The sequence below is a fragment of the Melopsittacus undulatus genome, chromosome 25 (assembly GCF_012275295.1).
Source record: "Melopsittacus undulatus isolate bMelUnd1 chromosome 25, bMelUnd1.mat.Z, whole genome shotgun sequence".
In the NCBI taxonomy this organism is placed as follows: domain Eukaryota; kingdom Metazoa; phylum Chordata; class Aves; order Psittaciformes; family Psittaculidae; genus Melopsittacus; species Melopsittacus undulatus.
Genome location: NC_047551.1, coordinates 330058 through 344168, shown reverse-complemented (window position 1 = coordinate 344168; position 14111 = coordinate 330058). Strand labels below are relative to the sequence as shown.

At 58.6% G+C, this 14111-nt stretch overlaps 1 protein-coding gene across 1 annotated transcript; it reads right to left on the bottom strand.

The window, feature by feature from the left end:
- Positions 1-117: 117 nt before the first annotated feature.
- PELP1 (proline, glutamate and leucine rich protein 1) lies at positions 118-13967 on the bottom strand. The gene is given in 19 exon segments (XM_034072221.1): positions 118-393; positions 1353-2346; positions 2603-2677; positions 3356-3418; positions 3420-3563; positions 4444-4499; positions 4779-4911; positions 5569-5719; positions 6148-6261; positions 6948-7036; positions 7722-7809; positions 8390-8519; positions 9131-9281; positions 10059-10118; positions 10808-10879; positions 11669-11818; positions 12378-12483; positions 13065-13129; positions 13818-13967. Coding segments are annotated over 18 exon segments (2628 nt in total). The 5' UTR covers positions 13926-13967; the 3' UTR covers positions 118-393; positions 1353-1473.
- Positions 13968-14111: the final 144 nt, after the last annotated feature.

The following is a 14111-nucleotide window of genomic DNA, read 5'->3' as shown; positions in this document are numbered from 1 at the left end:
TTTTTGGGGAAATTAAAAAGAGTTTTGGGGGGTTAAAGGAGGTTTTGGGGGCTTAAAGGGGGTTTTGGGGGTACAAAAGAGGTTTTTGAAGGAATTAAAGGGGGTTTTGGGGGGGGAAAAGGAGGTTTTGGGGGTAAAAAGTGAGGTTTTGGGGGGTTAAAGTGAGTTTTGTGGGAGTTAAATGGGGTTTTGGGGCTAAAAAAGGGGTTTTTGGGGGGTTAAAGGGGGTTTAGGGAGTTAAAAAAGGGTTTGGGGGGGTTAAAGTGGGGGTTTTTGGGGTAAAAAAGGGGGTTTTTGGGGTCCGGGGGGTCACGGGGCAGGTTCGGGGCCTTTGTCCTCGTCGGGGGGGCAGTCAATGAAATCGGCCAACATGGAGGCGGCTGCGTCCAGCTCCTATGGGGGACACAGAGATGGGGGGGGAGATACCCCATGGAGCCCAAAGGGGAGGGGGTCAGACCCCACAAACTGCCCATTTCCACCCAAAATTGTCCATTTCCCACCCAAAATTCCCCATTTCCCACCCAAAATTCTCCATTTCCAACCCAAAATTCTTCATTTTCACCCAAAATTCCCCATTTTCCCAAAAAATTCCCCATTTCCTCCCAAAATTCCCCATTTCCAACCCAAAATTCCCCATTTCCACCCAAAATTCCCCATTTCCTCCCCAAAATTCCCCATTTCCTCCCAAAATTCCCCATTTCCTCCCCAAAATTCCCCATTTCCACCCAAAATTCCCCATTTCCTCCCCAAAATTCCCCATTTCCTCCCAAAATTCCCCATTTCCTCCCCAAAATTCCCCATTTCCACCCAAAATTGTCCATTTCCTCCCCAAATTCCCCATTTCCACCCCAAAATTCCCCATTTCCACCCAAAATTCCCCATTTCCTCTCCAAAATTCCCCATTTCCACCCAAAATTCCCCATTTCCACCCCAAAATTCCCCATTTCCCACCCAAAATTCCCCATTTCCCACCCAAAATTCCTCATTTCCACCCAAAATTCCCCATTTCCCACCCAAATTTCCCATTTCCACCCAAAATTCCCCATTTCCTCCCAAAATTCCCCATTTCCCACCCAAAATTCCCCATTTCTCACCCAAAATTGTCCATTTCCTCCCAAAATTCCCCATTTCCAACCAAAATTCCTTATTTCTCACCCAAAATTCCCCATTCCCACCCAAAATTCCCCATTTCCTCCCAAAATTCCCCATTTCCTCCCAAAATTCCCCATTTCCACCCCAAATTCCCCATTTCCTCCCAAAATTCCCCATTTCCACCCAAAATTCCCCATTTCCACCCAAAATTCCCCATTTCCTCCCCATTTCCTCCCCATTTCCCCCCCCTCCATCCCCACCTCTCCCTTCCCCGGGGGTGTCTCCTCCTCTTCCTCCTCCTCTTGCCCCGCCCCCCCCACCCTGGCCCCTCCCACCCCCGCAGGGGGAGGGGGGGGCGGAGGGGGCGTGGCCTGTGGCTCCTCAGCGCCCCCTGGCGGACTCGGCAGCCCCTCCCCCTGCGAGGGCGTGGGCGGGGCCAGGAGCGCAGGGGGCGTGGCCAGGAGCGCAGGGGGCGGGGCCAGGAGCGGAGGGGGCGGGGCGTGGTTCAGGCCACGCCCCTTTTCCTCTTCCTCTTCCTCCTCCCTTCCCGTTTCCATGGCGATGGGCTCGGGGGGGGCTCCTTCCTCCTCCTCCCCGTGGGGGGGGGCAGCGCTCTGAGCATCCTCCACCTCCATCAGCAGAGCCCCCGTATCCTGGGGGGGGGAGGGGGGGGGGGTTGCCTTCCTCTTCCTCTTCCTCTTCCTCCTCTTCCGACAGCCCTTCCTCATACTCCTCCTCTTCCTCGTACTCCTCCTCCTCCTCATAGTCCTCCTCTTCCTCCTCCTCCTCATAGAACTCCTCTTCCTCCTCCTCTTCCTCCTCTTCCTCCCCAAACTCCTCCTCCTCTTCCTCCTCGCTGCTATTGATGTTAATGACGGCCGGGTCCATTTCCACTTCCGGGGGGGGCGCAGGAAGAGGAAGAGGGGGTGGGGGGGGCGACGATGAGGAAGGAGGGGGAGGGGAGGAAGACGACAAAGGGGGTGCAGGAGGAAGAGGAGGAGGGGGAGGGGGGGGAGGAGGCGGTGGGGGAGGGGCAACCTCATCCCCTGCTTGCCCCAGTGGGGGGATGGGAGGAAGAGGAGGGAGTCCGGGGGGTGGGGGAGGGGGTGGGGGAGGGGGAGGGGGCAGGGGGGGGGGGGAGGGGAGGGGGGGCCCCCCCCGCTTGGGGACGATGACGACGCTGTCATCAGAGTCACTCTCCAGGGAGATCTCCACGTCCGAAGCCTCCTCCCGTTCGTAGTGGATGAAGATGGGGCGGCGGGGGCGGGGCCCCGCGGGGGGGGGGGGAGGGGCCGGCCCCGCCCCCCACCCCCTCCCCTCCCCCCACCCCCCCGTCCTCGTCCTCCTCCTCCCCTGCCCCCCCCCCAAGAGGGAAGGGGGTGGGGATGGGGGAGGGGGCCGACAAACGGGGGGGGGGAGGGGGGAAAGGGGAGTCCCCCATTGGGAAGGGGGGGGGAGGGGCGGGGGGGAACTGGGACGGGGGGGGAGGGGCGGGTTTGGGGGGGGGAGGGGCGCGCAGGGGGGGCACCCATGGGCGCACGAGGGCGTTGGTGATGATGAGGGCTTCGGTGCAGGCGGAGGAGACCTGGGGGGAGGGGAATGGGGTGAATGGGGGGGCTATGGGGTGTTTATGGGTCTCTATGGATACCTATGGGGCTCTATGGGGCTCCATGGGTGTCTATGGAGCTCTATGGGTCTTTACGGGGTATCTATGGGTCTCTATGGTATCTCTACAGATCTCTATGTGGCCTCTATGGGGTCTCTATGAGTCTGTATGGGTCTCTATGGAGCTCTATGCAGGCCCTATGGATCTCTACGGGTCTTTATGGGGTCTCTATGGGTCTTTATGGGGTCTCTATGGCTCTCTATGAGGTCTCTATAGGGTATCTATGGGGTCTCTATGGGTCAATATGGCTCTCTATGAGGTCTCTATAGGGTATCTATGCGGTTTGTATGGGTCTTTATGGCTCTCTATGGGGTCCCTAAGTTTCCCTATCTGTCCCTATGAGGTCCCTATGTGTCTCTATGCGTCTCTATGTGTCTCTATGTGTCTCTATGCGTCTCTATGAGGTCTCTATGGGGTCTCTATGTGTCTCTATGTGTCTCTATGTGTCTCTATGGGTCTCTATGGGTCCCTATGGGTCTCTATGTGTCCCTATGTGTCTCTATGTGTCTCTATGGGGTCTCTATGTGTCTCTATGTGTCCCAATGGGGTCTCTATGTGTCTCTATGGGGTCCCTATAGGTCCCTATGTGTCACTCACCTGCAGGGCAGGGTCCCTCTGCCCCATAGTGAAGGCCTGGATCGCGCAGTGCAGGGGGGGGGGGCGCGGCGGGCGCGGGCACGAGCACGAGCGCGAGCAGGAGGTGGTACAGAGCCTCCCTGCAGGGGGCGCTCGCGTACGGGGAGCCGGAAGTGGAGCAGGCCGAGGGGACGCTCAGCACCAGCGGCACCAGCAGCTCCTGCAGCCTCTGTGGTGGGGGGGGGGGGGACACGGGTCAGGCTCCTCCCATTGACCCCCCCTTGACCCCTATGGACCCCCCCATTGACCCCCCCTTGACCCCAATGGACCCTCCCATTGACCCCTATGGACCCCCCCCCATTGACCTCTATGGACCCTCCCCATTGACCACACTGACCCCTATGGACCCCCTCCATTGACCCCCCCTTGACCCCAATGGACCCTCCCCATTGACCCCCACTGACCCATATGGAACCTCCCATTGACCCCTATCGACCCTCCCCATTGACCCCTATGGACCCACCCCATTGACCCCCACTGACCCATATGGAACCTCCCATTGACCCCTATGGATCCCCCCATGAACCCTCTGGATCCCCCCATTGAACCCTACAGACCCCCCCCATTGATCCCTATGGACCCTCCCTATGGACCCACCCCATTGACCCCCACTGACCCATATGGAACCCCCCATTGACCCCTATGGACTCCCCACTGACCCCTATGGACCCTCCCATTAAACCCTATGGACCCCCCCCATTGACCCCCACTGACCCCTATGGACCCCCCACTGACCCGTATGGAACCTCCCATTGACCCCTACGGACGCCCCCATTGACCCCTATGGAACTTCGCACTGACCCCTATGAACCCCCCCATTCACCTCCATGGACCCTCCCATTATCCCCTATTACCCCCCATTACCTTATAGACCCTCCCCCAGCATCTGTGTCCCCCCCATTAACCCCATAACCCCCCACAGTGACCCCCCCAGCCGCATAGAACCCCCCCAGCCCCACAGAACCCCCCCAGCCCCATAGAACCCCCCCAGCCCCATAGAACCCCCCCAGCCCCATAGAACACCCCCAGCCCCATAGCCCCCCCCTTACCCTATGGATGTCCTCCTTTATCAATGACCCCCCGGTCAGGATGATCCGACGCAGCGCTGGGGGGGGGGGCATAGAAAAAGGGGGGGGTCAGGGGGGGTCCTCTTTAATGCCCCCCCCAAACCACTCTATGGGTCATGGGGACACCCCATTGAACCCATTGGGGGGGGTCCCCTTTTACCCCCCCCCCATGGGGTCAATGGGACCTCCCCCAACCCCTCTCTATGGCTCTTTGGACTGTTCCATTGCAGCCATAGGGGGGGGTCCCCCTGTATTAAGGGTATGGGGGGCCCTATAGAACCCTATGGGGGGTGGTTTTGGGGTGCCCCCCCCATTACCTTTAAGGGCAGCCCTGCAGACATCACTATTGGCTGCCGGCTCCTGCTTGCGGTGCAGGGGGGGGGGGTCCCCATCCGGGCCCCCCCCCAGTTTGGGGCGCTTGGGGGCGCTGGGCTTGGCCTCGGCCTTGAGCTGGGGGGTTTGGGGTGGAAAAGGGGGGATTTGGTTAAAATTGGGGGTGAAATGGGGTTTTGGGTGAAAAAGGGGGGGTTTGGGTTAAAAACGGGGTAAAGGGGGTGGTTTGGGCTATTTCTGTGATATTTAGGGTATTTTGGGCTATTTCTGTGGTATTTTGGGTTATTTCTGTAGTATTTTATGTCACTTTGGTGTATTCTGGGCTATTTCTGTGGTATTTTACAGCATTTTGGTGTGTTTGGGGCTATTTCTGTGGTATCCGTTGTGTTTTGGGGTGCTTTGGGGTTTTTTGGGCCAGTTTTGGTCAGTTTTGCTCAATTTTGGGTCATTTTGCCTCAGGTTTGCTCAGTTTTGGGTCATTTTGCCTCAGTTTTGGGTCATTTTGCCTCAGTTTTGCTCAGTTTGGCTCAGTTTTGGGTCATTTTACCACAGTTTTGCTCAGTTTTGGGTCAGTTTGGGTCAGTTTTGCACAGTTTTGTGTCATTTTACCTCAGTTTTGTGTCATTTTACCTCAGTTTTGGGTCATTTCGCCTCAGTTTTGCTCAGTTTGTCTCAGTTTTGGGTCATTTTGCCTCAGTTTTGCTCAGTTTGGCTCCGTTTTGGGTCAGTTTACCTCAGTTTTGGGTCAGTTTACCTCAGTTTTGGGTCACTCACCCTCAGGCTGTCGCAGGGGGGGGCGATGTCCCCCATCACGTGACTCAGCAGCGCCTCCGTGGCCGCCCCCGGCTGCTGCAGGAGCCCGCACGAGGCCCCGCCCACCTGCGCCCACAGCTCCATCACGTGGTACAGCCGGGCCCGGACCTCTCTACACCGGGGGGGGGAGCACACGAAAAGGGGGGGGGTCACCGGTGCCCAACCCCCCCCATTGCCCCCCCCATCATCACCACAGCACCCCAATACCCCCCTTGGTTCAATACCCCCCCCCGGATGCATCAGGACCCATTCAACGGCCCCGCAATCAATGCGGATCCCCCCTCACCCCCCACACACTTGGACTCGTCCAAGCGGGCTCCACGCACTCCCCCTCCCATCGGACCGTACCACTCCTCAGAGGGTCCCCTCGCTTCATTAACACCCCAAAACACTCCCCCCACAACAACAACCCCCCATAGACCTCCGTATAGACACCCCTAAACCCCATCCAACACCCCCAAACCCCATTTACACCCATTTTAACCCCATTTTACACCCCACAACCCCCCCATTATAACCCGGCCCCCCCCATTTCAGTACCCGAATGGTTTCTCCTGGCCCGGCAGCGCCTCCCGGGCGCCGCTCCAGGCGCTCAGCACCTGAGGGAACAGCCGGGCCAAGGCACTGCCCCAGCGCACCAGGCGCGCACCACAGCTGCGGGGGGGGACACGGGGGGTAAGGGACCCTATGGGACCCTCCGACCCATAGAGCACCCCCCAACCCCCCCCCCGGACCCACATGGACACCCCCGGGGCCGTGGGGATGCAGACAAACACACAGGGATCGTTCGGATGCGGGGGGAAGGCGACAGACATGGACACACCCCCCCCCACCCGGAACATGGGACAGTCCAGCATAGAGCCCTTGGCATAGAGACCTATTGGCCCATTTCCTTCCCATTTTCCCTCATTTCCTTCCCATTTCCTCCCCATTTCCCCCTTATTTCCCTATCATTGCCCCCCCATCCCCATCCCATCCCCATCCCCATCCCCATCCCATCCCCATCCCCATCCCATCCCCATCCCATCCCCATCCCATCCCCATCCCATTCCCATCCCATTCCCATCCCCATCCCATCCCCATCCCATCCCCATCCCATCCCCATCCCCATCCCATTCCCATCCCATCCCCATCCCCATCCCCATCCCATCCCATCCCCATGCCATTCCCATCCCATCCCATTCCCATCCCATCCCCATCCCATTCCCATCCCATCCCCATCCCATCCCATCCCCATCCCATTCCCATCCCATCCCATCCCCATCCCCATCCCCATCCCATCCCCATCCCATCCCCATCCCATCCCATCCCCATCCCCATCCCATCCCATCCCCACTCACGCCAGCACCAGCGCCTCCAGCACATCCAATGCATCCAAGTGCACTGCAGGCAGCAGCAGCAGCCTCAAGGCTCCATCCCCAGCCGCGTTCTATGGGGGGGGCACCCTTAAATGGGGCTGCTCCCCCCCACAATGCAATGGTTGTGTCCATGGGGTTGTTCCCCCCCAATACAATGGTTGTGTCCATGCCCTCCCCCCCATACAATGGTTGTGTCCATGCCCTCCCCCCCATGCAATGGTTGTGTCCATGCCCCCCCCCCCATGCAGTGGTTGTGTCCATGCCCCCCCCATGCAATGGTTGTGTCCATGCCCCCCCCCCATGCAGTGGTTGTGTCCATCCCCCCCCCCATACAATGGTTGTGTCCATGCCCCCCCCATGCAATGGTTGTGTCCATGCCCCCCCCCCATACAATGGTTGGGTCCATGGTGTGTGTCCCCCCCCCATGCAATGGTTGTGTCCATGCCCCCCCCATGCAATGGTTGTGTCCATGCCCCCCCCCATACAATGGTTGTGTCCTTGCCCCCCCCCCATGCAATGGTTGTGTCCATGCCCCCCCCCCATGCAATGGTTGTGTCCATGGGGTTCCCCCCCCCCCATGCAATGGTTGTGTCCATGCCCCCCCCATACAATGCTTGTGTCCATGCCCCCCCATACAATGGTTGTGTCCATGCCCCCCCCATACAATGGTTGTGTCCATGCCCCCCCCCATACAATGGTTGTGTCCATACCCCCCCCCCCCCCATGCAGTGGTTGTGTCCATGCCCCCCCACTCACGATGGTTTTGGGGGTGATGCTCAGCGCTCGGCACACGAGGTCCAGGATGTCCTGAACCGGAACCGTCACCGGGGCCACGAACTCCTTGCTGGGGGGGGGAATTTGGTCAATTTTGGGTGGATTTAAGGTGTTTTAGGTGTTTTTTTGGGTGGATTTGGGTGTTTTAGGTGTTTTTTGGGTGGTTTTGGGTGTTTAGGGGTGTTTTTGGGGTGAATTTCAGCTGTATTTTGGGGTATATTTGGTGTATTTGGTCTATTATGGGTGTGTTTGGGTGCATTTTGGGTGTATTTGGCTGTATTCGGGTGGTTTTGGGTGTTTTTGGGGTGTATTTGGGGTGGTTTTGGGTGATTTTGGGTGTTTTTTGGTGGTTTTCGGGTGTATTTCGGGTGTATTTGAGGTGGTTTTATGTGGTTTTGGGTGTTTTTGAGGTGTATTTGGATGTATTTGGGGTGTTTTGGGGGGTTTTTGGGTGTGTTTGTGTGGTTTTGGTGTGTTTTGGGGCATTTTTGTGTGTTTTTGGGGTGTTTTTAGGTGTTTTTGTGTGTTTTTGGGGTGTTTTTAGGTGTTTTTGGGTGTTTTTGGGGTGTATTTGGGTGTTTTTTGGGGTGTTTTTAGGTGTTTTTAGGTGTTTTTAGGTGTTTTTGGGGTGTTTTGGGTGTATTTGGTACCTGAGCAGCAGCTGCAGCACCCGCGCCAGCCCCGAGCAGCGCTTGTGCAGGGTGAGGCTGATACTGGGGTCACCGTCGGGGGGGGCCGGGAGCAGAAGCTCCACCCCCGGCCCCTCATAGGGCAGCGGCTCTGGGGGGGGGACCCAAAGGGAGCTCAGAGACACCCAATGAGACCCATAGAGACCCCATAGACACCCATAGGGACCCATAGACAACCATTGAGACTCATAGAGACCCCGTAGACCCCCATAGCCCCCCCATAAATGCCCATAGACACCCTATAGACCCCCATAGTCCCCCACAGACCCTCCATAGATCCCCATAACACCCCCTAGACCCTTATAGACCCCCCATAAACCCCCATAGCCCCCCCATATCCTCCCATAGACCCCCATAGCCCCCCATATCCTCTCATTCACCCCCATAAACACCCTATAGACCTACATAACCCCTGATAGACCCCCAATACACCCCCATAGACCCCCAATAGCTCCCCCATATCCTCCCACAGACCCCCATATCCCCCTATAGACACCCATAGCCCCCCCATATCCTCCCATAGACCCCCAATAACCCCCCCATAGACCCCTATAGCCCCCCCATATCCTCCCATAGACCCCCAATAGCCCCCCCATATCCCCCCATAGACCCCCAATAGCCTCCCATAGACCCCCATAGCCCCCCCATATCCTTCCATAGACCCCTATAGCCCCCCATTCACCCCCCATACCCCCCCCTTACCGCTCTCGCAGCCCTCGAACAGCTCCCCCAGCAGCGCGTGCAGTGTTGCCAGCAGCCCCTGCAGCTCCTGCTGCCAGGCCTCAGTGTGGCGCAGCCCCTGCGCGAAGCCGCGGCCCAGCGCTGGCACCAGCGCGTAGCACTCGCACGCCAGCTGAAACGGGGTGAAACCGGCCGAAAATGGGCAAAAACACCCCAAAAATGGTAAAAAACACCCCCCAAAACCCCCAGAACCACCCCAAAATGAGCGAAATCGGCAGAAAATGAGCGAAAATGGGGCAAAATGAGGCTAAAACATCAGTAAGGCTCCCTCTGGAGGTCATCAGAGGAACTGCAGCTTGGTGGTGATACCAATGTGAAGCAGCCGTACGCCAGCTGAAATGGGGTGAAACCGGCCGAAAATGGGCAAAAACACCCCAAAAATGGCAAAAAACACCCCTCAAAACCCCCAGAACCACCCCAAAATGAGCGAAATCGGCCCAAAATGAGTGAAAATGGGGCAAAATCTGCCTAAACCCCCTCTGGTGGCCATAGGAGGTACTGCAGGTTGGTGGTGATAACAGCGCACAGCACTTGCACGGCAGTAAAACAGGGCCAAAATGGGTCAAAACGAGCCGAAAATGGGCAAAACCACCCCAAAACCGGCAGGAAACACCCTCAAAACCATTAAAAAGACCCCAAAATGAGCTAAAACGGCCCAAAATGAGCAAAAATGGGCCAAAATGAGACTAAAACATCACTAAAGCTCCCTCTGGAGGCCATCAGAGGGACTGCAGCTTAGGGTGAAACCAGTGCGTAGATAATGGGGGGGAAATGGTCCCAAAACCACCTTAAATAGCCCCAAGACCACCTTAAATAGACCCAAAATCACCTTCAATAGACCCAAAACCACCTTAAATAGCCCCAAAATTCCCCCCCCCCCCCCCCATACCTGTTGCACTTGGGGGGAGTCGGAGTCGATGCGAGCCAGGAAATAGGCAGCCAGTTTTCCCTATGGGAACACCGGGATGGGGCTCAATGGGGGGGATACCCCTCTATGGGCTGGTCCATTATGGGGGGGGATACCCCTCTATGGACTGGTCCATTATGGGGGGGGGGGATACCCCTCTATGGACTGGTCCATTATGGGGGGGGGATACCCCTCTATGGACTGGTCCATTATGGGGGGGGATATCCCTCTATGGACTGGTCCATTATGGGGGGGGATGCCCCTCTATGGACTGGTCCATTATGGGGGGGGGATGCCCCTCTATGGACTGGTCCATTATGGGGGGGGGATGCCCCTCTATGGACTGGTCCATTATGGGGGGGGGGGATACCCCTCTATGGACTGGTCCATTATGGGGGGGGGGATACACCTCTATGGACTGGTCCATTATGGGGGGGGATATCCCTCTATGGACTGGTCCATTATGGGGGGGGGGGATATCCCTCTATGGACTGGTCCATTATGGGGGGGGATATCCCTCTATGGACTGGTGCATTATGGGGGGGGGATGCCCCTCTATGGGCTGGTCCATTATGGGGGGGGGATATCCCTCTATGGACTGGTCCATTATGGGGGGGGATGCCCCTCTATGGACTGGTCCATTATGGGGGGGGATATCCCTCTATGGACTGGTCCATTATGGGGGGGGATACCCCTCTGTGGACTGGTCCATTATGGGGGGGGGTCCTTACCCGCATGGAGCCGCAGGCCCGGGGGTAGAAGCTCATACAGGCCTTGATGCCTTCCAGCGTGGACACCTCGCACTTGGGGGGCAGATATAGGGTTAGGGATCCATAGGGACCCATAGGGAGGCCATGATGGAGATGAGCACCCCAAAACCCCCCCCCCCCAAGTCTATATGGATCCTATATAGGCTCATACGATGCTCCTATAAGCCCATGTAGCCTGATATAGCCCCTTAAAACTCCATAGAACCCCATAGACACCCCATAGACCCCCATAGAGCCCCATAGAACCCCATAGACACCGCATAGCCCCCCATAGAGCCCCATAGACACCCCATAGACCCCCACAGACCCCCATAGACACCCCATAGACACCCCATAGAACCCCATGGACACCCCATAGCCCCCCATAGCCCCCCATAGACACCCCATAGAGCCCCATAGAACCCCATAGCCCCCCATAGACACCCCATAGAGCCCCATAGTGCGCAGTGGGGCAGCACCTCAGGCCGCAGCGCCAGCAGGGAGGTCAGCATTCCCGGGATATGATCCGTGCCGATGTCCCCATAGCCCCCCATAGAGCCCCATAGACACCCCATAGAGCCCCATAGACACCCCATAGCCCCCCATAGAGCCCCATAGACACCCCATAGAGCCCCATAGACACCCCATAGACCCCCATAGACCCCCATAGACACCCCATAGAGCCCCACAGACCCCCATAGAACCCCATAGACACCCCATAGCCCCCCACAGAGCCCCATAGACACCCCATAGCCCCCCATAGACACCCCATAGCCCCCCATAGAACCCCATAGACACCCCATAGAGCCCCATAGAGCCCCATAGTGCGCAGTGGGGCAGCACCTCGGGCCGCAGCGCCAGCAGGGAGGTCAGCATTCCCGGGATGTGATCCGTGCCAATGTCTCGCGCCAGCTCCGGCAGTTGGGATGAGAACCGGAGCAGCTCCCGCAGCACCAGCACCCCCAGAGCCATGGTGGGGGCAGGGTCCTGGGACTGGAATGGGATGGATCACTATGGAGCATCCATAGGGAGCATCCCTATGGAGCATCCCTATGGAGCATCCCTATAGAGCATCCCTATGGAGCATCCCTATGGAGCATCCCTATAGAACATCCCTATTGAGAATCACTATTGAGCATCCCTATAGAGCATCCCTATAGAGCATCCCTATAGAGCATCCCTATAGAGCATCCTTATAGAGTATCCCTAGGGAGCCATATATCCCCAAAGAGCCCCATAGACACCCCCCAGAGCCCCATAACACCCCAAAGAAACCCCATAGAACCCCATAGATACTCCATAGAGCCCCATTGACTCCCATATTCCCCCGTAGACACCCATAGCCCCCCATATCCCCCCCATACACTCCCATACACCTGCCATAGCCGCCCCATAGCTGCCCCATAGACCCCCACAGCTGCCCCATAGCCCCCCATAGAGACACATAAAAACCCCATGGAACCCTATAGCCACGCCATAGCTGCCCCATAGACCCCCATATCCCCCCATACACCCCCCATAGCACCCCACAGCTGCCCCATAGCCCCGTTACCTGCAGGAGGTGCTGCAGCGCCCGCAGCCAGCCCAGGCAGTGCTGGGTGAAGGGCTCTGTGGGGCTCTCACTCACCAGCAGGGACAGGAGGCAGAGCCCCTCGAAGCTGCAAGGCCATTGGCTGAGCAGGGCGAGAGCTGCGCCCTGATTGGCCGCCCCAGCGCCCTCCGCGGCACCTGATTGGCTGCCGCAGTGCCCACCCCCCATTCCCCCCTATAATAAAGTGGCCAATGAGAGGCAGCGCTGGGTACACACACTGCTTCTGATTGGCTTATCCCACCCCCCTATAATAAACCGGCCAATGAGAGGCAGCGCTGGGCACACACACCTCTTCTGATTGGCTTATCCAACCCCCTATAATAAACCAGCCAATGAGAGGCAGCGCTGGGTACAGACACCGCTTCTGATTGGCTTATCCCACCCCCCTATAATAAAGCAGCCAATGAGAGGCAGCGCTGGGCACACACACTGCTTATGATTGGCTTACCCCACCCCCTGCTAAACAGCCAATAGCAACGCAGCACGTGTTCCTATTGGTTCCCGACCAAGCCACGCCCCCGTCCACCCGCAATGCTGCGTTCCCATTGGCTCCTGCCTTATACCCCGCCCCCTCCCCCGCCTTCGAGCGGCAGCCAATGAGGAGGAGGAGGGGGCGGGACGGAGCGTTCTGATTGGCTGAGCACTCACCGGGTCTTCATGGAGCTGAGCCGGGCGCTGGTGACCCCCACGAGGCCACCAATGGCCTGAGCGCTCTGCGGTCACGTGGTCGGAGGGCAGAGGTCAGGGTGTGTAAGGGGTCAATGGGGGGGTCAGAGATCAATGGGGGGCAATGGGGTGGTTATGGGGAAGGGTTATTTGTGGGGTTAAAGGTCATTGGGGGGATAATGGGGGGGTTATAGGGAGGTCAATGGGGGGTCAATGGATGAGCTCCTGGGTCACGGTGGGGTCAACTGTGGGGTCAGAGGTCAAAAAGGGGAGCTCACTGATCAATGAGGGGGTCAACCGGGGCTCAAGGGTCAACTGGGGGGGGGGTCAAGGGTCACCAAAGGGTGGGGGGGGTCAATGGGGCCTAATGGGGCTCAATGGAGAGGGTCACGCGGTCTATAGGGGTGGTCACGTGGTATCGGGAGGGGGCCAGGCCGCAACCAATGGATGGGGGGGCGGGGTTCCCGTTACCGGAAACACGTGGGAGGGGGCGGGTTCCCGTTACCGGAAGCTCGGAGGGGGGCGGGTTCCGGTTACCGGAAGCACGTGGGAGGGGCGGGTTCCCGTTACCGGAAGCTCGTAGGGGGCGGGGTTCCGGTTACCGGAAGCTCGTAGGGGGCGGGTTCCCGTTACCGGAAGCGGGGGGGCGTGGTTCCCGTTACCGGAAGCTCGGAGGGGGCGGGGTTCCGGTAACCGGAAGCACGTGGTGTGCGGGGGGCGGGGCCTGTCCCGTACCTGTGTCCCGGCGCTGTCCCGCAGCCCCCGCACCAGCCTCGGGAGCGCGCCCCGGGCGGGCGGGAGCGCGCTCAGGGCCTCCAACAGCGCCGCGCACCCCGCCGCCATGCTGCCGGCGCTGCGCGATGACGTCAGGGAGCGCCGGGGGGCGGGGCTTATTCCCGTTAACCCCGCCCACCGCTCCAGTAAACCCCGTTAAGGGTGAATTTTGCGTCATTTCCGGGTGTTTTGGGTCATTTCCGGCCGATTTTGGGTTATTTGGGTGGTTTTGGGTCATTTCCGGCTGATTTTGAG